The sequence below is a fragment of the Populus alba genome, chromosome 5 (genome assembly GCF_005239225.2).
Source record: "Populus alba chromosome 5, ASM523922v2, whole genome shotgun sequence".
NCBI lineage: Eukaryota > Viridiplantae > Streptophyta > Magnoliopsida > Malpighiales > Salicaceae > Populus > Populus alba.
In genome coordinates, this window is record NC_133288.1 from 10,390,884 (window position 1) to 10,415,908 (window position 25,025).

At 33.2% G+C, this 25,025-nt stretch overlaps 2 protein-coding genes and 1 non-coding gene across 3 annotated transcripts; 2 read left to right on the top strand and 1 right to left on the bottom strand.

The window, feature by feature from the left end:
* The first annotated feature begins 4,679 nt into the window (after positions 1–4,679).
* Positions 4,680–9,091, top strand: LOC118029795 (dolichyl-diphosphooligosaccharide--protein glycosyltransferase 48 kDa subunit). Its single transcript, XM_035033731.2, has 13 exons — positions 4,680–5,091; positions 5,240–5,376; positions 5,452–5,583; positions 5,663–5,716; positions 5,811–5,924; positions 6,236–6,291; positions 6,383–6,424; positions 7,186–7,261; positions 7,434–7,505; positions 7,613–7,738; positions 7,834–7,938; positions 8,484–8,567; positions 8,664–9,091. The coding sequence occupies exons 1-13, from the start codon at positions 4,815–4,817 to the stop codon at positions 8,709–8,711; spliced, it is 1,323 nt and encodes a 440-aa protein (XP_034889622.1). The 5' UTR covers positions 4,680–4,814; the 3' UTR covers positions 8,712–9,091.
* Positions 9,092–21,063: 11,972 nt separating this feature from the next.
* Positions 21,064–22,770, top strand: LOC118029794 (geranylgeranyl pyrophosphate synthase, chloroplastic). Its single transcript, XM_035033730.2, has one exon. The coding sequence runs from the start codon at positions 21,509–21,511 to the stop codon at positions 22,607–22,609; it is 1,101 nt and encodes a 366-aa protein (XP_034889621.1). The 5' UTR covers positions 21,064–21,508; the 3' UTR covers positions 22,610–22,770.
* A 1,265-nt stretch (positions 22,771–24,035) lies between these two features.
* TRNAD-GUC (transfer RNA aspartic acid (anticodon GUC)) lies at positions 24,036–24,107 on the bottom strand. Its single transcript has one exon. It is a non-coding gene; the product is annotated as a tRNA-Asp (tRNA).
* Between the last annotated feature and the right edge of the window lie 918 nt (positions 24,108–25,025).

Sequence of the window (25,025 nt, forward strand, 5' to 3'; positions counted from 1 at the left end):
ACTTAACAATATTAAGTCTCTTCGTGGGTTCTTAGGGTTGTTAGGTTATTGTTAAAAGTTTATAAAATGATATGGGATCATTGTAGATCTATTAACCAAGTTAGTTGGAATGGAAGAATCAATGAATCTTTTTTAGACTTCAAAAGGACATTCACTAGCCTATTAATTTTAGCTTTACCTAATCTCACTAAACATTTTATGATGGACTGTGATGCATTGGGCAAGGGTGTTGGTGTAATATTTATATAAGAAGGAATGTCCATTTCATATATGAGTAAAGAACTCAAATGCAAGGAGTTATTCCTATCTATATATGAAAACGAGCTCCTAGTTATAGTAATGAAAGTCCAAAAATAGAGGCTTTATCTGTTGGGAAAATGTTTTTGCATAAAAATTGACTAGCATGGCTTTAAACATTTATTGGAATAAAAGGTAGGAACCTTAATTCAACAAAAATAGATCATAAAAATAATTAATTATGACTTCATTGTTGAATATAAAGTTGTAAATGAAAGTTGTGTGGCCGATGTCTTATCTAGGAGGATGAGATAAATGGATGAAAGGAAATTTTAGGCCATCATTATCCCATTAGTAAGCTAGGTAGATAAGCTCAAGGCAAGCTTTGATAAAGATAAGAAAATACAATAAATCTTTCAACAAATGAAAGAAGTCATTGTATGTGTCTTAAGATTTCAGAATTTAGAAGGATTGTTGTTATACAAATGCTGAATTTACCCGAGTAAGAATTGTTCTTTTAAGCCAACTATCATGCAATAAATATATGACACCTATATAACAAGTTATGAAAAAACATTAAGGCAACTAATAGGAATTTTTATTAGGTGGATATTGTTAGAGAATAATATAAATCATATCTTGGAGCCCCACTTAATAGCTTAAGCTTTTTGGTTGAAATGGTTTTTTGACATGGTATTAGAGCCTTGTTGACCAAGAGGTTACGAGTTCAAGTCTTACCACCCTAATTCTAATTAATAAAAATTAAGCACAAGGTAATGTGAGTATGTGCAAGTTTCTAGCCCAATTGACTTTCATTTAAGGGGGTGTATTAAAGAATTATATAAACTATATCTTAAAACCTAATATAATAGCTTAAGCTATTAGGTTAAGATGGTTCTTTAACATAGTATCGCAGCCTTATTAACCAAGCGGTTAAGTGTTTGAATCTCACCACCCCCATTCTATTTAAAAATTAAGCACACTGTAGTGTGAGTTTGTACAAGTTTCAAGCCCAAAAAACTTTCACTTAAGAGGATATGCTGAAGATAATATAAATCATATCTTGAAGCCTCATCTAAAAGTTTAAGCTTTTGAGTTGAATTTATTTTCTAACAGATATGAGATTTTAAGTTAAAGACTACATCAACTAATATAAAATTTAACAATGTGCTAAAACAAAAAAAAGTCAAACCATCAGGATTACTACAACTACTACTAATACTAGAAAGATTGTGGTCATAAATTTATATGGATTTTATAGAAGAGTTGCCATTTGACAACTGATTAGTACTCAAAAGTGTATTTTTATCAAGGTTTTATATCATCATTTTGCATTTGAAGTATCAATAACTCCTTAACTAAAGCATGTTTTATAATAACATACCTAATAATATAAGATACCTTTAATTTATGGTAAATGTTCATCTTAAATGCATGCCTATCACATAAATGAAATGATTGATTGATGAGTTTAAATATTGAAATTGAAAGGACAAAGAGAGGGCCAAACTTAGAAAAGAGATGTTGGTGTAGTCCAAACTGGAACATTGTTCGTTAATTGGGTCATATCTCGAGTTCTAGATGTCCAAATGACCTTAATTTTTTGGACAGATTCGATAAGACATAGGCCTACAACTTTCATGTAAAGTCCAAGATTTAAAAAGGTTGTTTTCAAGTCCAAATTATAGCGACAACAAAGAAGTTTGAATCTATCCTGCAGCCCAGACACTGTTCAGTGTTCAACCCATATCTCGAGTTCTAGAAGTCTAAATGACCTCAATTTTTTTTCCTAAAAAGATAAGACAATTTCCTATAACTTTCGTACAGTTAGTTCCAGTTCTGATGTTAGCAATGATGTTTTATTCAGACAAGAAGATAAGGATTTTCACCAAGTTAAAAGGTGGCCACCAACTTAACAATTAGTCATCAAATCAATAGTTCCAAATTTTGGCCTATAAAAGGAGGCATTTACCATGCATTTAGGCATTTTGGTTGTTCAGATCAAGAACTTGCTCTTGCTCTTTCTCTCTTTATATTTTTTGTAATTCTTAAGTTTTACTTTCATTAATATCTTGTTTATGCTTTCCATTTCTTTTCCTTTACGTAGTTAACTTGTATCTTATTTATGTTTTTGTTTTGTTTATTTATGTTTCTCTTCTTCATTATGTTTAACTAAGTTTATTATATGAAGGTGAAAAGGTTACACTAATGGTGTAAGAATAAGTATAGTGTAAACTCAACATGGACCTTAATGTTTAATATTAACATGTTTTATCTTTTTATCTTACTCATTTTTAATACCTTATTTGTTAAATAATTAATCTAGATTTGTGTTGTATAACACTTGGTACAACAAATGCTTGGCACTCTCATAGCTCAACCGTATGATATAACCTACACATGTGCTATGAAAGGAACTTGATTTATTGTTAACATAAATTAGCATCATGAATTCCTGACAATATTTAAAAGTTTGGTGTTACTTAAATAAGATAATTAATATGATCATGTTAACAATTTATAATGAGCTATTAATGACAAATCATCCGATTGTAACCTTCTTTTTGTGTGGTTTCCAGTTGAATAATAAGAGTTTATACTATACTTGTTTGAAATATCATTAGTGGATCCTCTAACCTTGACATTTGTTTTTATAATTGTTTAATCCTTACATTAATCTTCCATCTCAAAGTTCTCATCAACTTCTTTATTATTGTTTTGTTGTTGTTGTTGTTGTTGTTGTTGTATTATTGTTATTTATAATTTATACAATTAACCTCTCTGTGATTTAACCTCGGTCTTGCCGGGTTATTTATTACTTCGACGCTCTTGCACTTGGAAGAAGACATCAATCTTTTGATCGTGTCAACAACCATAACATTATGATCTTAGTGGTTGGGAATAAATTATCTAAGTATGCACATTTAATGGCTTTAATGCATCCCTATATAGCCTCCAAGGTATCTCAAGTCATCTCTCAAAATGTAATAAAGCTATATGAACTACTAAAGGGTATTATGACTAGCCAAGATTCTATTTTCACTAACAGTTGCTTATTGGTGTAGAGTCATTAAGAATATTAAGACTTTAGTTATTTGCGAGTGTCTATTTTTAATATCATATGATTAAATAAAAATAGTTTCAAAAAATATAGTTATTAAACTTATTCAGGTCTATAACCTGAGTCATGAGTATCATATTTATTAACTTGAGTTGGTCCACGTAGATCCAAAATGTTGTCGTCTTGATATTTTTTTAAAAAATTATGTTATCTTTAAAAAAAAATTAAGTCATATCGGGTTTTTACCGGTCTCCCCAAATGGCTTTAGACTTACCTAGTCGATTAGGCTATATCAGAACAACCCTTACACAATTTAATTTAGGCAAGGAATCAAGTTGGAAGGTTTCGAGACTGATCTATTGGGTTGGATTTGAAGACGTTAGTTTATATTATTGTTATTTTTTCAATATACTCGCATTAAAATTATCATAATGTTATTTTTTTATAAGTGGAACTTGATTTTGGAGTAATAATAAGATGTTGTCTAAAAAATAAATATTCTAGTAAAAAATTTCCAAAAACAATTAAGCACATTAATAAGACAAGGAGGTTATTGTTGAAAAATAACTTTTTTTTTTAATTTTAAATTGTTCAAGTTTTTTTTTCACACATCCTCTTATTACTTTTTATTTTTAAGAAATACATGAAATTGAGAAAAAAATGTTAGATTTTCTTTGTCGGAATTAAAGATGTTAATAACAAAGGAAAGGAAGAAATAGTTTATTTCAAAGAAATTTTAATTATTAATCTTTAAAAAAATTTAGTGTCATTTAATTAAGTAAAAAAGATTTAAAGAGCTCGCCATAATACAAAATCAAATATCCTTTCTCAACTTAACAACTTAGTTATTAATTAATATTAAAATATATTTTTAATATTTATCATTACATATGATCCTTTATTTATTTTATTAAACATGTGCATTAATTTGAAGTTTACAATCAATTCTTTTCTTATCATTATAAAATATATTAGCAATACTATAATATATTTTTTTTACATTTAATTTTTTTCTACTTAATCCACAGTAAAGTGAGGGATAATTATTTAGTTTCAACCATAAAATAATCTTAATTTTACCCTAAAACTTTCAGAAATTCTTAGATAAGGATTTTCATCTAATTTTAAGTTTTTATATTTCCATCCAAAAGTATACTTTTATTATATAATAAACGACATTATTTGTTCAAATAGTATTTAATATTTTCGGCTAAGTGATTATAATCTAAGTCATAATTGAGAAATCAAAATAATATACGGGTAAATTTGATATAACAAATAGTTTGGATGTAAAATTGATACCAACCCCATAGTTTGGGGTATATTTGATGTTTGCCCTAATAAGAAAACTTCCGTGCGAAACGTTTCAGAAAAATGAAAACCAATGTACTCTCCCAATCGAAACTCTCAAAAACCAGTTTCCACAGTCCTTCAACGTCTCCCCCCCACGCTTGGTAAGCCCTCGGCCTCTCTCTCTCACTCTCACTCTCTCACTTAGGCAGCCAAGACTGCAAAAATGGGAAGAAACAATTTCTCGATCTTAACAATTCTATCGATCACACTCCTTCCCATTCTCTCCCTCTCTTTCTCCACTGATTCCCCAACAGATCGTCGCCTCTTAGTCCTCCTCGACGACTTGTCACTCAAATCTTCCCACTCAATCTTCTTCAATTCTCTCAAATCTCGTGGTTTCGATCTTGATTTCAAGCTTGCTGATGACCCAAAACTCGCCCTTCAACGTTATGGCCAGTACTTATATGATGGCCTAATTCTCTTCTCTCCTTCAATCGAAAGTAAGTTATTGAATCCAAACAAATTGTTGCTTGTTGTTATCAAGTTATGATTTTTATGGTTCAGTTTCCGTTTTGAGAAAATAGGTCTTGGTACGATTTTGTTTTTTTGGTTTTCTTGGAATTATTTGTAATTTGGGATTTTTTTTAGGATTTGGTGGTGCTTTGGATTTAGCTGCTGTTCTTGACTTTGTTGACTCGGGCCATGATTTGATTATTGCGGCGGATAGTTCCTCTTCTGATTTGATTAAGAGTCTGGCTACTGAATGCGGGGTTGATTTCGATGAGGTTGGTGTAGAATTTATGATGCATTGGATGTTTTTGTCATTTTATTTTATTTATTGAGTTTTCGTTATATTGTAGGATCCATCTGCCTTGGTTATTGATCATAAAAGCTATGCTATCGCTGAGACTGAGGGTGAGGGTGATCATACATTGATTGCTGCCGATGATTTTATTGAATCTGATGTGCTGCTTGGAAAAAAGAAAATTGAGGTTAGTTTGTTTGATCTTTTCATTCGTTGCGTCAATTCCTCGGGAAGTTTAAGATTTTTATTGAATTTGGATTAAACAGGCTCCTGTGCTCTTTAAAGGGATTGCACATTCTTTAAATGCAGCGAATACCCTGGTAAGGTCAAATGTGTCCTGGTTTATTTCTATGTTAATGTAGCCTGATGAAGAAGTTTTAATGGGTTTGCTGGGTTATGTGTTATGATGTATAGGTATTGAAAGTCCTTTCGGCATCTCCTTTGGCTTATTCAGCTAATCCAAGCTCCAAATTGTCCAGTCCTCCATCATTAACTGGATCTTCCATCTCGTTAGTTTCAGTAGTGCAGGTAACGTAGCTCTCTCCATCAAAATGTTGCTCCTTTTCTCTCATCACACATAAAACAGCTGAAGAACATTGGTTTGTTGTCCTGTAATTTATGATTTATTTTAATTTGGTTTTCTGACCATTCCATTTATCTCTAGCTATCCTTCTTTATGTTTCTCTTGAATCCCGTACATGCTCACATGTATGTATGACTTTTGCATGTCATGGTGGTTGTCTGTGTTATGATGAACACCTGCTCTTAGCTGAGGGTTTAATAAAAAATAATGAATTTGAGCGAGATTTCTTCTTGTTGACAATTTTTACATAATGCAGGCTAGAAACAATGCTCGGATTATGATTACAGGTTCATTAGATATGTTTAGTAACCGGTATGCAATCATATGATGGTTTTTCAACTCCAGTATTTCTCTAGCAATTATTTGTTTCATATTTGTTGAAATATCTCTTTGTGTGATTCAGATTTTTCAGATCAAGCGTACAGAAAGCTGGGAGCCCAAGAAAGTAAGTGAAGTTCTTATCAAACCTTTTTTTTTAGTTTACATCTATTTTGGGCTGCTAAGGTTTTGTAAAATGTGCTGTTTCACAACGTTCAATAAGGAATCGTTGCTGCATAAATGATATGTCATCTCCTTGTGCCTAGTATAGTACAAACGAATGAGAATAGGAAAACTAATGGTCATTGGCTTAATGCATTTTGAAGAGTACAAGGAAATCACCTTCCTCTGCATCATCAAGACTTTTCCTAGGCGTGTGTCATGTTGATAGCGTTATATGAATACATATTGCAAACTTTAGTTGCAAGTTTCATTTTTACATCACACAAACACACAATGTGTATTCACTTTTTTATATGTCAAGGCCGCAGTTGGTTGAGGTAAGAGCTTTGGGCCCATATATCTTCTCTTTATTCTTGGTCGATTTCCATTCTCAATATGCATATGTTTGCAATAAGATGAGGCATAGTTTTCCTGAAGATCCACAAAGCCATGATGTTTGTGTGTTGCATTCTCATGAAAGAGTGCGTAATTGATTTTGAGTTCACATTGGGAGAGAGGGAGTGTGTGTGTCGGGTGGGGTTGGGGGGGGGGGTCATTGCTCCTTACTTTGTTGTGGAAATTTTTTGGTTGGATGGTTTTGTTAATTTTCATCCATTTGCCTATTTTTCCCTCTGCTGGCCAGTTGTGTAGCTTGTGAACAGAAATTGATATATTCTGATTTTTTAAGGGAAGAAAGTCACGTTATTTGTGACCATGTGTTGACAGATATGATAAATCTGGTAACGAGCAGTTTGTGACTGAACTTAGCAAATGGGTCTTCCATGTAAGAGGTCATCTGAAGGTTAGGTTTTTATTCCAGTCATCTTGAGTTACTATATTTGTCTGGCTAATGTGTAATTATATTTAGGTTGTTGATATAATGGCAACTTTTAGGATTTCTTTCTTTCTTTCACTTGATTGTGTTTTGTTGCATTTTCATCTGCTGTATAATATCAATCTGTTCTTGCCTCCAGGCTGTGAATCTTAGACACAACAAAGCTGGGGAAACAGATGAGCCAGCAATGTATAGGATCAAAGATGATCTGGTAATTTGTCAAGCTGTGCACTCATTTAGTTATTTGAAATTTTGTTTGGAGAAGCTACTGATGAGAGAGAGTATTGACAATCACCCTGAACTTGTATATGAGTGCAGGATTTTTCTGTTGAGATATATGAATGGTCTGGAAAGAGCTGGGAACCATATGTGGCCAATGATGTCCAGGTCCAGCTTTACATGATGAGCCCTTATGTGTTGAAAACCCTATCAAATGACAAGAAGGTACACTTTTCCTAGGGTCTGATTTTCATTTTACCTTACAAGTTACAAGCATGCCCCATGCCAACGTCTGATCTTTTTTGCACTGGGTTTTGCAGGGCTTGTATCATACATCATTCAAGGTGCCTGATGTTTATGGGGTTTTCCAGTTTAAGGTTGAGTATCACAGGCTTGGATATACTAGCCTCTCACTCTCCAAACAGGTAAGCTTCTTGGACTTGGATAATCTTTCCTTCACTTAATCAACTTAGCAACTTACCTGGTTTACTGTAGTGGATTGACTGGTGTGATTATGATTGATTTTAAAAATGCTGGCTGCAATTTGATGATGATAATATAGCCAAATTTAACATATTTGGGATGTCTTATAAAAAGGAATTTGGATGGTTAGTTCGGGTGCAGTGTCCTGACTTATTAGATAGTAGAAGTGGTGCAGCTATATTAATTCAGCTGCTTAATTTTTTTGCTGGAAGGACATAATTATGCTCATTTGGGGAAAAGCACTTTGAGAAACATTATTGTGTGCTGACCTGTCCAAAGATCTATTCATGGGACAACGATAACGAATCCCAAAGAAGCAATTGATTGCAAATTGTATTGCTTCAATTTATAAAATGTGAATTGTTTTTATGAAGATTCCTGCATCTATTATTGTATGTTGTTAATATATCCTCCGCACAGAATTCTTCATTATAGTGGTGGATGCCCTGAAAGACAGTTAAAAAACCAATTGAAATTGTGAGTGCAGATTCCAGTTCGGCCCTTCAGACACAATGAATATGAGAGATTCATTACAGCTGCTTTCCCCTATTATGGGGCTTCTTTTACTATGGTATGTTCTATTTAAAAGAAACTGGAATACTATTGTTTTGTGAACATATAGTATTTGCCTGTGTGCATGCTAACCATATTCTCCTGTCGTTTGCAGATGGCCGGGTTCTTTATCTTCAGCTTTGTCTACCTGTACCACAAGTGAGGCCCTATTGTAATAGAGAGGATTGCACTGCTATGAACATGGTTCTTTCTGATATACACTGAGAATATATCGAGGGCCTTGTAACAGTTTTCCCCCGCAGTTTCATTATTTAGGAAGAATTTATTGTAGTAAAATTATCCGGCATTAGTATGGCTCTTCTGAGGTGGTGCCAAAGCTTGAACCTTGGTCAGGTAGTCGGAGCTTTCCTACAACAAACCGCAAGGCCAGAGAGCACTGGTATCGAAATGTCTCTCTTTCTCCGTGAAGAAAACTGTTGACGAGCACTAGAGCCAGAAAATTATAGGTCCGACACCGTTTTACTACATGATGAACAAACTTCTAGATTCTGGTCTAATAAATTCGCCAGTGATTAGTACCAAGTCTCTAGTCAATTTTTCTTTCCCTCTTTGAAAGGTCTCTAGGCGCTCTTTGGAAAATGGGCTTTTTAGTGCCTTTATATTTTAGCTTAATAATATTAAATAGAAAAAAAACTAGGAAAATTATTCCATTCAAATAGGAAAAAACTAGAAAAGCATTATAATACATAATAAGAAAACAAAACTAGAAAAAAAAAAAAAAAAAAATTAATCATGAATGTGTGAAAAAGAATAATACTATCAATTTATGTATTTTTCAACACGAGTGCTAGACTGCTACTTGATATATAACCAGATTTACAATGTTTGTATCGAAACTCTACTTGGTTGCATTAACTAACTAATTTTTTTAGCTAAAATAAATAAATAAACTTATTTTCAAACAATAAACAAATGAAAAAAATTCTACTTTGAAAGCTTATCCAAGCAAGTTGCTACAAATCATAACATACACAAGTTAATTAAATTCCATACGCCAAAACTAAATAAGAACAATCCTCAAATGATCGATCACGATCAGATCAATCCCGAAAGCCAACCAAATATATATATATATATATATATATATATATATAGGCACACACACAGGGAGAAGAAGAAAGGTTAACTTGCTGGAAATTGAAGGTAGGTACTCTTTTGCGTGTGGATCGGAAAGAATAAGCTTGGAATTGATGGGAAAAGGGGTGAGACAAGATTCATGGCAAGAAAGGATTTTTTTTTTTTTTTTTTTTTTTGTTTCCTTTGCGTGTGGTTGCGGAGTAGGGATTTTATCCTGGAATCAAAATTGTGACATTTCAAAACATAAATAGGGTTTTATTTGGGTTTTTTCAAATTACCCGATCTTGAATTAACTCGATAGATCACCTAGATTTAATTAAGCTAATTTCTCAATAGAATTGTATATGAATTAGATTGATTCAAGTTTTGAATCATTCATGTCTTAGGTTAATCAGTCAAGACATTCTTAGCTTTTTAATTATAGTATCAATTTATCAAGTTTTAAACATCAGAGAAAAATGTTATTTATCTATGTTACAAATATATTTGGATAATTTGTGGTCGGGGGGGAATAGTAAGCTTAATTAGCTATGTATCATAACTGAATTTATAATACACCAATAACAATTAAGAAATAATTGAAATGGGATTAAAGGGAATATAAAAGTTTTCCTCTTTTTTTTTTCTAGACAATAAAGAAGGAAATTGATTCCTAACATTGCATGGCAAACGGCTATATATATAAAAGGAATTGAAGAAAAAAAAATCTCATGATAGTTCGTATGTTTTTTCCTATAAATAAGTTTCTAGATGATGAAAAAAGAAATTGATTCGAGCATGTGTTTTTTAAGGTAATAAAATAATTTTTATATGTACCAATAAAACCCTCTCAAATATAGGTCATGATTTCTAAAGTTTTGAAGGATTTTTACCAAATCAAATGTCTTAACAAAATCCTATTCTTGTATTTGCATCGTATTTGCAAATAAAACCTTTTTCTACTATATTCAATATGGTTTCTAAAGTTTATGAAATATTTTTATTAAATAAAATATTTTGACAAAATTTCTATTTTTTTTAAAATATAGTTATAGACTAGATTGGGAACCCGTGTTGCGTCGAAAGATGATTGTGTTTTGAAAGAAGCAAGAAGAACCTGATACTCAGGTCATTAACTTGATTATATCCAATAAAATCTGTTAATTTAATATCTTATTTAAATCAAAGGCAACAACATAAAATGAATTGTAAAAAAACACATGTCAGTAATAAATAAAAAATAAGTCATCAATATCATACATATAAGGAAAAGAAAGAAAAGATCGTTGGAGACTCACAACCACTCTATTATGGACATCGTTCACAACCAAAAAAACTTACTGAATTGGTTTAAACTTAACTGCAAAAGGATGCAAGACGACATCAAGAAAATGTTACATGGTTTATTAGAGCAATATCCTATAAAAGCAAACTGAATAAAACACAATGAAGCTTATATCCATTTATATTTAATCAATCAATTATATTTAATTAATTTTTTTTTGAGAAATATATCTAAAATGGAACAAAACATAAAAAGGCCTTAGATAACTCAAAAAAAAAAGGGGGGATGCAAAGGGAATATGAAAAAAAATAATGAGCTTAATCTCCAATAAAATAAAAATAAAAATAAAAAAGTATATTAAAAAAAACATTAGCTTAAAAGAACAATAAAAAGAAAAGACAACCCCTAGTGAATGTCTTTAAGCTGGGTTAATTTTCCAAATTAGAATATGTGAAATTTAAAAATAGAGTTAACTAAGAAACTTGAATTCAAATTAACTTAACGCTGAAGGATAAAATTGAGTGTAAAAAAACCAAACTAAAAAAAAATAGAAAAGTAAAAGGAAAAAAACAATCAAAGAAATAAAGATAAAATCTAAATGAAATGATCGATGATGAAATTGTAAAAAATGATCGATAATGAAATTGTCAAAAGAGTTACACTATAAAAATTATATCAAATGAAATAAATATCAATTAAAAGAATGAAAATTAAATAAGTAAAATAAAAAAAAATTAAATGAGGATGAAATTGCAATGAATTTCAATTTTTATAAGTTATTTCAAATAAAAAAAATATTAACAAAAAAACCAAGGACTAAATCAAAAAAACAAAGAAAAGTAAAAAAAATCGAATGGGGATGAAATTAAAGCAAATCTTGATTTTCATAAGTTATTTGAAATAAAACAAATATCAACAAAAAAATCAGGGACAAAATCAATAACAAAGAGAAGCAAAGGGCTGACTTGAAAAATTGTAGGGTAGGGCGTAAGAATCAAGGGAGAGAGAGGAAAAAAAGAAATAAAAATGTTTGTTGATGCAAAACAAGAGCTCTATTTTCTACACGTGACACCTCAATATAAAGAAAACACCGAGATGAATCTAATGACGTCCTAAAAAGTCATTTTTAGTTGCTAGAATCAATAGCATGTGCCGTCTAAAGAAGAAGAAGCAGTTGACGAGTGCTTAGCATGTGCTAGTGTTTTTTAAAATCCATTTAATTTATTAAAAGATCAAAACAACCCTCACTTTACTAAATAACAACAAAAAAAACCAATACTACATGCAGTGGCGGAGCCACGTAGGAGCAAAAGGGGGCAATTGCCCCCTTAATTTTTTTTATAATATTTTTTATATTAAAATATTAATATAATAATATGATGAGGGTTGATATACAGTTATTATTGTTCACATGTGTCTTAATATAATAAATAATATATATAATATATATGCAGCATCCCAGCCCATTTTTCATTTCCCCAAACTCCCCCCTATTTTTTTCTTTTTTCCGTTAACTATTCAAGAGTTTTCTATTTTTTTTTCTAGCTGTTCTCTTCATTATACAATTTTTTTTCCACGTCCAGTTAAGCAACAACTTTAAATATTATTTAAAGGTTTTAGATTAAATTTATAATATTTTTGAATTAATTAAAAACGAACGGTAGTGGAATATACCGGAAGATTTTGAACAATAAACATTGATTTGATTGTTTTGAATTAATTAAATATTTTATCATTTGCAATTGAATTGATTACGATATGGAACTAAACTTTTTAACGAGATAAACAAATAAATATTCAAATTGTTGTTAGCAAGTAAAGATTGATATTTGCATAATTAAAATTGTTTTAGCTTGAGATTGGTCATTTTTATGATGTTAATTTCCTTGTGCTTTCCTATAAAATAATCAAGATAAATGATTAAATAATTCATATTTTATTTGTTTTTTTTTCTTTTTCATTTTCATCAAACAATTTGTATTTTGCTGGAGAATAATTAACACGTGCGTGCAAGTTTGATTTTAATCAGTGCATCATATCCATGCATTATGTATAATATGTTATATGGTAACGGGGTGTGAAATGAATTTTGATGAATTGATGTGTATTTTATTATGAATTTCATATGAAAGATTTATAATTATTATGTAACTAATTAACTGAATTTTGTTATTGTGAAAACTAAAAAAAAAATAAAATTATAATGTAAGTTTTCTCATTTTAAAAGTATTTTTAAATTAATTTTGCTTTATATAAGTTAGTATATTTATTTCGAATTAATTTCTAATATATGTCTATATAATATAGTATTTATTAATAATTTTTCCCCTCATTTAAAAAATTCTAGCTCCGCCACTGACGACATGAACAAAAATACCCTTAAATCTAAGACATGTAAAAAACTAAAACTCAAGGGCAATAAGATTTTTTTATAGTGCAAATACAAAGGATAAGAGGCAAATACTCCTAACTTGTCAAAGGTTTTTTTATTTATAAGGCTAGATTAGTAATTTTACCGTGCTACTAAAAATATAAATATACCTCTAAATAATACTAAACAATGTATTAACATTAAAGATATTTATGATAATCTACAGTACAAATTTAAAGACAAATACCTATTTTGTTCTCAAGTGATTTAAAAATATCAAAATATCTCTATTGAGAAAACAATTATGCCTTCATCCTCTAGGCAAATTTTTTTTTTTCATGAGTAAAAAAGAAATAGGGAATTAACTGTTTCATACATGGTGTACGGTGTCTTGCGGAACAGAATTCTCCATTTTTTTTTAGTTTTAATTATAATATATAGTTTATAATATAGTACAGGTGTACTGGTGCTCATCTCCTTCAAGTAAATGCTTCCTTATTATCCTGAAACTTCCATCCAAAATTGAATTTTTCAGATAACACCAATCATTTATACCTACTGACTACTGTACGTGCGTATCAATTCGATGTCCTCCATCATTAATTGAAGCCGTATTTTGTTATCGGCTGTGGCTCAAGCTATTCCACCAAAAACTGGTCTGACTTTGTCAAATCAATTTAATGTATTAAATTAGTGTTCAGAAATATGATACGATTTGATTTGACTGTACAATTTTTTATATAAAAATATATAAAAATAATATTTTTATTTTATTTTATAAAATTTATTTTCAACCCATTATTAATTTAAAATTAAAAAAAAATTAATTTAAAATTAAAAAAAACTCACAAATTTTCAAAAATAATTTTTGAATGCAAAATCAAATACACTCTAGATAATGTTTAAGATTATGGTAATGGTTGTTTTTTAAAGGTTATTTTACTTAAAAATATATGAAAATAATATTTTTTTTATTTTTTATAAATTATTTTAAATATTAATACAATTTTAAAAAATAAAAATAATAATAGACATGAAACACATTTCAAGAACAAAAACAAGCCGCCTACTATAAATGATAAGAGCATGAAACATGTCCCGGCTGGATAGGGGCAGTTTTCTCATGTCTTGAAACATGTGTTGAATCCACAAATTGTAAATGCATACGTTGGGAAAGCAATTATTTCATATCTTCATCTGATTGGTTAAGAAAATTGCATGCATTAAATAAAAGTTAGATTAGCTATTTATTGAGTATCTATTGCGGTACTCCTTCTCTATTCCACTCACCACGGCTAATACCGTGTAAAGAAACGCGTTTGAAATCAAGTTTTTTTTTTTTTAAAAAATATTTTTATATATATTTTTAAATTATTTTAACATACTAATATTAAAAATAATTTTTAAAAATAAAAATATATATTATTTTAATATATTTTCAAATAAAAAAACACTTTAAAAAAACAACTATATCTTTTAGCACACCCCTAGACAACTAAAAAACAATGGCAGATATAAGGAAAACAATCACTCTTCCACAAAATCCTCACTCACCAGCATCAGATCCTCACGTTTGAATTTGAATTATGAACAACTTGTAATCAGTTATAGAATAGCTAATCTTCAGGCTTAACAAGCTCCTCAATTCCGTATATATACATGCAAAATGTAAATGAATATATGAGCGATTTTATCTCATCACAGCCCCTTTGAAAATCTTTATGGTATCAGAGCTTCTTCTCCAACGAGTTCTATTCTAATTCTTTTTTTTTTTTTTTTTTTTTTTCGATTCTGCAATGGCTTTCTCAGTCTCTTCTCATGTTGCTATCAATGTCATCCAACAAATTACAGCTAAACTCACCCCAACAAATTATCCCTCTTGGCATGCACAGTTTGAGTCCCTCCTTCTTGGTTATAACCTGTTTGGTTATATTGATGGCACACTTTCATGTCCTTCATCCACGAGTCCTGATGCAGCACCTACTGCTGCCTCCATTTTTTGGTTTCGCTAGGACAAACTCATTTTGAATGTTATACTCACTTCGGTGTCTGATTCTGTGATACCCTTCATAGCAGCTTCCAAAACATCCTCTCAAGCCTAGAACAAACTGACCAAGCTTTATGCCAGTCGTTCCAGAACACGAGTCATGCAACTCAAAGAGGATCTCACACTCATTCAGCGTGGCACACGCACTGTCACAGACTTTCTCTATTCTATTAAGTCTATTGCCGATGAGCTTGCACTCATTGATGCTCCTCTCTCTGCCGATGATATTACTCTCTATGCTCTCAATGGCTTAGGGCCTGAATATAGAGAAATGGTAGCTCCTATTCGTACACGAGAATCTGCCCTCTCATTTGAAGAACTTCATGATCTTCTAATTGGCCATGAGTCTTACCTCAAACGCCTGGAAATCACTTCTCCCTCCCTGGTTGTTACAGCACATAATACTCAGCGCAGGCATCACAATTTTTCACAAAAACAACCGTGGTCTTCTCATTCAGCCCCGCAAAGATATGATTCCAAGCCTCAATCTCGTTATTTCAGGCAGCAAAGGTATACTCCCAAATGCCAGTACTGTGATCAATTTGGCCATATTGCCAAACAATGTCCTAAATTACATACCAGAAAACCTACAGCAAACTGTACAACTGCTTCTCAAAGTCCAGACCAGCGTTGGCTCATTGACTCTGCTGCATCACATAACATCACCTCTCAAGTATCTAATCTGCACTTGCACTCTGAATATGATGGCATAGATGAAGTGCTTATTGGAGACGGCTCAGGTTTGAAAATCACTCACTCAGGTTCTCTTTCTCTTCCATTTCCTAACCGAACATTCCACATTCAAGACACTCTTTGTGTTACCACCATAAATCAAAATTTGATTTCAGTCCATCATTTTACTAAACACAACAATGTGTTCCTTGAATTTCATCCTTCTTGTTTTTTTGTCAAGGATCCACAAACGAGAGAAACTCTTCTTCAAGGACCCTGTGAGAATGGTGTTTATCCTCTGCCTCATCCCCACGTCTCCACCCCCATTGCATTGGTTCATGAACGCACTTCCATTCCAGGTTGGCATCAGCGTCTAGGTCACCCCTCCTCAAAAGTTGTTGACCGAATGATCTCCTCCTTCTCTCTTCCTGTTTCCAGCACTTCTTCTAAGTCTCTTTTTTGTGATTCCTGTTCTATCAATAAATCTCATCGTCTGCCTTTTCATAAACATGGTCTCACTAGCTCAGCTCCTTTTGATTTAATATATACAGATGTTTGGGGTCCATCACCACATATAAGCATTCAAGGTCATAAATACTATGTGATCTTCATTGATCACTTCACAAAATATGTCTGGTTCTTTCCCCTTCGTAACAAATCTGATGTTAAAATCATTTTTCCTCAGTTTCATAAAATGATACATAATCGGTTCAATGCTAATATAAAGGGACTCTACTCTGACAATGGTGGAGAATTTGTTTCTCTACAGCCATTTCTTACCCTCCATGGCATCAGTCATTACACCACAGCCCCGCATACTCCTCAACAGAATGGAGTCTCAGAGCGTCGTCATCGACATATTGTAGAAACAGGCACTACGCTTCTCAGTCATGCACATCTGCCTTCTCATTTTTGGTCCTATGCCTTTGCAGCAGCCACCTACCTCATAAATCGATTACCCTCTCCTATCCTTCATCACAAATCTCCCTTTCAAACCTTGTTCGCGACCACTCCCAATTATCTCAAACTCGGAACGTTTGGTTGCTTGTGCTTTCCTTGGCTGAAACCATATCACCCACACAAACTTCAACCCAAGTCTGTTCCCTGTCTGTTCCTTGGCTACTCTAATACACAAAGTGCATATCTTTGCCTTCATTTGCCTACTCAACGATTATATATCTCACGGCATGTTACCTTTGATGAAAACACATTTCCCCTACAGACTACCATCAACCAATCCACCTCTACGCCAGTTGCTCCTCCAGTCTCTACTCCTCTCCTGCAGCTTATTCATCCAACTAGCCAAGACCTCCCTGCCCCAGTCTCTACTGCCCTTCAAGAAAACATCCCTCCCCCTGCATCAAATTTAAACACCACCATCTCCAATGTTCAGGTACATCCTCAGGCTCCTGTTAATCCTCAAAGACGCCATAATATGACCACTCGGTCTATGAATAACATCTTTGTACCAAAACAGTTTCATAACACCACAACACACCCATTACCTGACTCCCCTAAGCCCACGTGCGTTACTCAAGCACTTAAAAATCCACTTTGGCGCAATGCCATGTCAGAAGAAATTTCTGCATTACTTAATCATGCCACCTAAGATCTTGTTCCTCCTACAACTAATCAGAATCTTATCGGATGCAAATTTGTTTTCAGAACAAAACGCAATCCTGATGGCACCATAAGCAGGTACAAAGCTCGCCTCGTTGCAAAAGGCTTCCATCAAAGGCCAGGCATTGATTATTCCCAGACATTCAGTCCAGTTGTCAAACCAGCTACCATTCGCCTGATTCTCTCCCTTGCTGTCACTAATGGTTGGTCTCTCAGGCAGCTCGACATAAATAATGCCTTTCTTCATGGCAATCTTGAAGAGACAGTGTTTATGCATCAACCTCCCGGCTTTAGGGATGCTTCCAAACCTGATTATGTTTGCAGACTAAAGAAAAGTATTTATGGCCTGAAACAGGCACCTCGCCAGTGGTACAAAGCTCTTCGGGATGCTCTTCTGCAGTTTGGCTTTGTTCACTCAGCTACGGACACATCCCTATTCATATATGTCTCTAACAGTGTTCTCTGCTATTGTCTTGTATATGTTGATGACATTATTGTCACAGGAAACGTCTCCACATTTATGGATGCTATTATCGCCAAACTCAGTCAATCGTTCTCTGTAAAAGACATGGGACATCTTCATTTCTTTCTTGGCATGGAGGTCATTCCTACAGCCAAGGGGCTTTTCCTGTCGCAGCACAAATACATCAGTGATTTACTCTCAAAGACATCCATGGACATGGCAAAAGATGTTCACACTCCACTGTCCACCAGCACTCCATTAACCTTATCGGATGGCTCAGCTCCTACAGACAGCACAAAATATCGCAAAGTTATTGGGGGACTGCAATATCTTGGTCTAACTAGACCTGACATTGCATTTGCAGTAAATCGACTTTCCCAATTCATGCACAAACCAACAGCATGTCACTGGACGACAGCCAAACGAATTCTCTGGTATCTCAAGCAAACAATGTTTCATGGAATTCTTATTCAACAGAGTAGTCCCTTCAATCTCCACACTTTTGTTGATGCAGACTGGGCTGCCAACACTGATACACGAATCTCCACCACTGCTTTCATCACTTTTCTAGGCTCTAATCCTATTTCTTGGTCTGCATGCAAACAACGAGTTGTCTCACGGTCTTCTACATAAGCTGAATTTCGTGCATTAGCAGCTGCAACTTCTGAAACAGTTTGGCTTCACTCCTTAATCAAGGAACTTGGTTTACATCTTCCAAACCCTCCTCAGGTTTTCTGTGATAACATTGGTGCAACTCATTTCAGCCTCAATCCAGTGCAACACACTCGCATGAAACATATCGACATTGATCTTCTCTTCGTTCGTGATCTTGTCCAGAAAGGTCGCATTGCTGTCAACCATGTTCATACTTTAGATCAACTTGCAGACTTTCTCACAAAACCTCTTCCCCGTCAACGCTTTCAAACCTTAAGATCCAAGATTGGCGTTACTGATGGTACCTCCATCTTGCGGGGGCATATAAGGAAAGCAATCACTCTTCCATAAAATCCTCACTCACCAGCATCAGATCCTCACGTTTGAATTTGAATTATGGACAACTTGTAATCAGTTATAGAATAGCTAATCTTCAGGCTTAACAAGCTCCTCAATTCTGTATATATACATGCAAAATGTAAATGAATATATGAGCGATTTTATCTCATCATAGCCCCTTTGAAAATCTTTAGCAGATAACATTAATTTCTTAATTATTTAACAATTTCTTGGTTCTAAGTATGCAATGTAATTTTGGTCAGATTTTAACATGAAAATTTTTTTGTTCTTTTTTTTTTAAAAAAAAACATGAAAACTAGTTTACATGGTAAAGTTATATATAGGAACATTAACAATTTAGCCCCCATTTTATATTGTGTTTCAAATAAGAATAGGATAATTGTAAAAAATAAATTAAATTAATTTTTTTATATTTCAAAGATCGTTATGATACGCTGATATTAAAATAATTTTTAAAAAATATAAATAATATTATTTTAATATATTTATGAATAATAAATACTTTAAAAAGTAACCATTATCATACTCTAAAACACTCGTATTACAAACAAAATAAATTTAGAGAAAACTTAAATTTTTATTTGAAAGAGTGGTTGCAGTTGCTTTTCAAAATACTTTTTATATTTTAAATAAAACTTAAATTTAGTTAATTGAAGAAAAAACTTAAATTCCTGTTTGAGAGTATGGTTGTAATTGTTTTTTAAAGTGTTTTTCATGCTGAAATGTATTAAAATAATATTTTTTTAAAATTATTTTTTAAATCAATATATTAAAATAATTTAAAATATATATAAAATAATTTTTAATAAAAATAAAATTTTAATTTTAATGGAACGCGGTTACCTAACACTCTAACGCGGTGCTGCTTGGTAATTTGTCGGATCTGATTAGGTTCTACTCCTATCGTTCTTGGGAAAGGGTCAAATTCACCACTTTTAAGAACTTGAAATGGTTGCGGTTGAGTTTTCGTGTTGATTAGACAGACGGTTAGGATTTCAATATTACACCATCTTCTTCAAGTTTCAATAATTTCTCCCAAATATTTAGTACCATTTTCTATCCCTTTCAGTCAGTCTAATTAGTACTTAATTGACAAATACAAGACGGCAAGTAAGTTTGAGAGATATAACCCTTTAATTAGTACTTAATTGACAAAGATATATTTATTTACATAAATATTAGTTTTTTTATGGTTAAAATATGACTGTTTAATTTTTTTTAATATTTTCTAATTTCTTAATATTTAAAAACTAAAAAGTGATGAAAATTAAATTCAATATTAAAAAAACATGGATTTCCAAAACAACAAGGACTAAAAAAATTAAAAAACTAAAATAACAAGGAACAAGTTATAGTTTTCCATGACAAAATTGAAAAGAGTCATGTTTTATTTTTTTTTCAAATATAATCCTTGATTTTTAAAATTTATTTTCAACCGTAATATTCTGATCTCACAAAATCAAACCTAAATTTATTCTTAAAAAACTTTAAAATGAACTGAATCGAATTGAAATTAAAATCAATCAATTTAAACCGGTTTTGATTTTTTTAAAAAAATTTAATTTGATTAATTTTTTTTTTAGTCTAGGATAAATCTACTCTCGAGAATCTTTAAAATCCACATGTGAGATAATGAAGTCGAAAGAAATGTCAAAAAAGAAGAAAAAAACATGACTGCAACTTCGATGGATGTAAGAACAAAAAAATTAAGAGTGCATGGAGAAAGAAAAAACAATGTTCAAAACCAATAGAGTAATATAATTATTTTTCATATTTCAAGAAGTAACACATTCTCGAAGATCCAATCTGGAAACACAGAATTAGACTTAACCTCTGTGCACCAGAAGAATTACCTCTTGAGTTTAATTAAATAATTACCGGTAATGTCTCTAAAATGTCAATCGAAAACCACTCACACACACAATAGCTTATGAAAAGATTGTGATAGTGCGTCCTATAAGACCCATCCAATCAAATCCAATCCAAAATCTTATCTCTGTCACTTCTCATTTCCGTTGGCCTTAGCCTCAGGCATCACAGCTCCCACACCCACTCTGTCTGTCAAAATTTTCCGATTCCAAGCGCTCTCTAGACTCCTATTTCTCTGGGTAACTTGTTTCTCAGTACTTGTTGTCAGAAAAGTCATTACGCATTTGTGGGTAAGATGAACTCTTATTGCCGAACTTTAGCACTACTGTTCAGACGTAACCAAACCTGTTTTTCACTTGCACTTCAGTTTTTTATTACAATTATATAGATACCCACCAAAGCAAATCCCCCGTAGGTTTGATCAACTCACATTCACAGAGTTGCAGCGAGCCCTCTCTCTCTCTCTCTCTCTCTCTCTCTCTCTCTCTCTCTCTCTCTCTCACACACACACACACACACAAGAAGAGCAAAAAGAAAAAAAAATGACTTCTGTGAATCTGGGTCCATGGGTTCAGATAACTTCAGTCATCAACAAAGAAACGAGATCCAGATCCAGACCCATGTCAAACTTCTTGTCCCCGGGCCTTAAAACCCTTCAAATCCCTTCAACACATCAAAGACAGAGAAAACCCATGTCTTCGATTTGCGCAGTTCTTACAAAAGAAGAGACTCTTCAAGAAGATCAACACAAACCCACTTTTGATTTCAAGTCTTATATGTTACAGAAAGCCAATTCTGTTAACAAAGCATTAGATTCTGCTGTTTCTCTTAAAGAACCGGCTAAAATCCATGAGTCTATGCGTTACTCTCTTCTGGCTGGTGGCAAGAGGGTTCGGCCAGTGCTTTGTCTAGCTGCATGCGAGCTTGTTGGTGGGTCTGAATCCATGGCTATGCCTGCTGCTTGTGCTGTAGAAATGATCCATACTATGTCATTAATACATGATGATCTTCCTTGCATGGATAATGATGATCTTCGCCGCGGAAAATCCACCAATCATATTGTTTTTGGTGAGGATGTTGCGGTTTTGGCAGGGGATGCTTTACTGGCATTTGCATTTGAACATATTGCAGTGTCTACACTCAATGTTTCGCCTCTTAGAATTGTTCGTGCAGTTGGTGAATTGGCGAAAGTGATCGGTGCTGAAGGACTTGTTGCTGGGCAAGTTGTGGATATTTGTTCGGAAGGGTTGTCCGAAGTGGGGTTAGAACAGCTTGAATTTATTCATATTCATAAGACTGCTAAGTTGTTGGAAGGTGCGGTTGTTTTAGGGGCTATATTAGGTGGAGGGACCGATGAGGAAGTTGAGAAATTGAGGCGATACGCGAGGAGTATTGGATTGTTGTTTCAAGTAGTGGATGATATTCTTGATGTTACCAAATCTTCACAAGAATTGGGGAAAACTGCAGGGAAAGATTTGGTTGCGGATAAAGTTACTTATCCTAAGTTAATGGGAATTGAGAAGTCTAGGGAGTTTGCTGAGAAGTTGCTTAACGAAGCTAGGGAGTTGCTTGCTGGATTTGATCAAGAGAAGGCGGCTCCGTTGATTGCTTTGGCTAATTACATTGCTTACAGGCAAAACTAATTTATGCTGTATTTCAATTGTTTCTCGGTTGCCTTGTTTTCTTATAAAGCTAGATCTCTCTCTACAATTTTCAAAGAAAGCTTATTGCATCAATGTTGTCACAGAGAGGTTGTAACAACATTGCGATTCAGATTAATAGCAATTGGGACAGTTTAGTTTTCTCTCCGTGCTCAAGTTTTCATTGCTCATAAAACAAGCATGTTGTCTCATTTGTGTACTAGTAATACTGGAATTTCCCCTTGTAATCGGGGTTATTGCTTTGTCATTCTTTTTGCTTGCTTTTCATGTTTTTCATTTACAAGAGTAGCGGTCCATTCAGTTAATGCATTAGGCATTAACTGCAATAAGAATGTCTCGGGACAGTGTGTCAAGCTATTCAGTGTGTCTTAAGAACTGCAGAGCAAAGAAAACAAAGATTATATTTCAGGACGTAATTCTCTCCTGGTTCTTGTAATGTGTCTAGATGAAGAATGCATTCGTAGATTTTGAGGCATTCTGCATTGATGAAAGCTTGAAGTTTGCTGTTCTGATATATTCTTAGGTGGTTTTCCTTTTCTGTTGTATTTCCCCCTGCTGGTGTGCCTTTTCATATCCTGAAGCACCATAGCATGCAAATATGCTTGCCTCTTGTTATCTGCCAAAAGGACTAGTTTCTAGCTTCTTTAACTTCAGCTGCCCAGGCGGGGCTGTTAGTATGAACATGCCTCTCCTGGAGACTTGTAGGCTGCTAATTGGAGAAGCATAAATGAGGTTCTAGTCCAGGTTAGTTTTATCGTTCTTTCTAAAATTTTTGTTGCTGGAGTAAATCAAGTTTTGCTACATATGAAGAACGGAATCAGACTCTGATTCATATTTTTGTGTAGGCTCTCAGAGATCTAATAAAGAGATAATTTTTGCTTTAGATTGGAATTCCCTGGTTGTTCAAAATCTTTGCTGGAAGTAGGGAACAACTTTGGAAAATATAGTTAGTGGTATTGATATTAGTGACTCAAAGTGTCAGTTCTTAGCACAAATTAGGCAACTCAGAGCGAGCACTTGGTGGCGAACGTGGCTCTGCTGGTTCGAATAGCAGATCACACACGGTTCTGAAAGTCAAAAATGTTTTTGAGTAGTTGAATTTGCATCATGACTGCTAGAGGTTATTATTCTTCATATTTCAATTCTCCAACCACATTATGGAAAAGGACCGCTACTTTTGGTTTGGAGCTTACAACTATTCCAAGAAGAATCCGAGATTATAATGAATCAAGACATGTTCGCATGATCTTGTAGGACCAGGCAGAGACATAAGATTTCCATGGTTCCATGTGAAACTGTCTTGGAAAATAAATTCATTTACTATTGGGCTGTACCTGGTCATGGCTCATTTCTAGGAGCAGCATGTGCTTCAAGTTGAGAAAGGTCACGTATGTGGCAAAAAAAATAACGCCGTTGCCGGGGATCGAACCCGGGTCACCCGCGTGACAGGCGGGAATACTCACCACTATACTACAACGACTTTGCTGGTACCCTTGTTTCCATAAACTATATATATCATATAATTCCTTGCTAACAAGCACTCAATCAACATAGAAATTAAACATAATCCACATGACCTTCCTTTTTGAGAGAGGTAATAAAAAAATACATAATTAAGTAGGGTCTGATGAGCCCTCTTTATTCGATTAAAAAGAAATTAAGTTATATAGAAGAAAATTATTTTAAGATTTTAATTTTTTATAAATAATTGACAATTTGATTATTATATGTTATCTTTATAATTCTTTTTTAATTTCATTAAAACTTTTTGTCTATGTAATTAAAACTAGCACACTAGGCGACTTTTAATTGTGCCCACAAAATTGAAAGTTGAGGTTTGAAAATCCAGATCATTATTCATAAGGCTATTATAGTCATTTACAATCTTAATTGCTGGTATTAAATGAGCTCTGAATCTTTCTACTTGAAGCTCTCCTCCTCCCAAAACAATGGATGCAAACAATGCCATACTAATCTCCTCCGCAGGTCAACCCTATTATCTAATGCGCCTTTCCTTTAATGTAGTGGAAAGGAACAGATGGATTGTGACGAGCACTGGAAACTGGAATCCATTGGTGGAGAGCATGGGTTAGCTGGAGGAATCTCAAATCGTGAGTAGTAACTGCAGTATTGTTAAGAACACGAGTCCTGCTAACCTTTTGATTATGGATTAATGGACTGGTGTGCTGGAGAAATGCTATTGGTGATGAGTTCGTGAGTGGAGAAAATGAGATCAAGTCTAGTCACTGATGTCTTTGATTTTCAAAGTCAGAATCGAGGATAGAAAGGTGTACAAGCTATTGTAAATAGTGTTTTCTTGAATATATTTTGTTGGATAATGACGAGGATTGTTGAAAACCCACCAAGATAAGTCTTTTCATGGTCGAAAGATGATCAG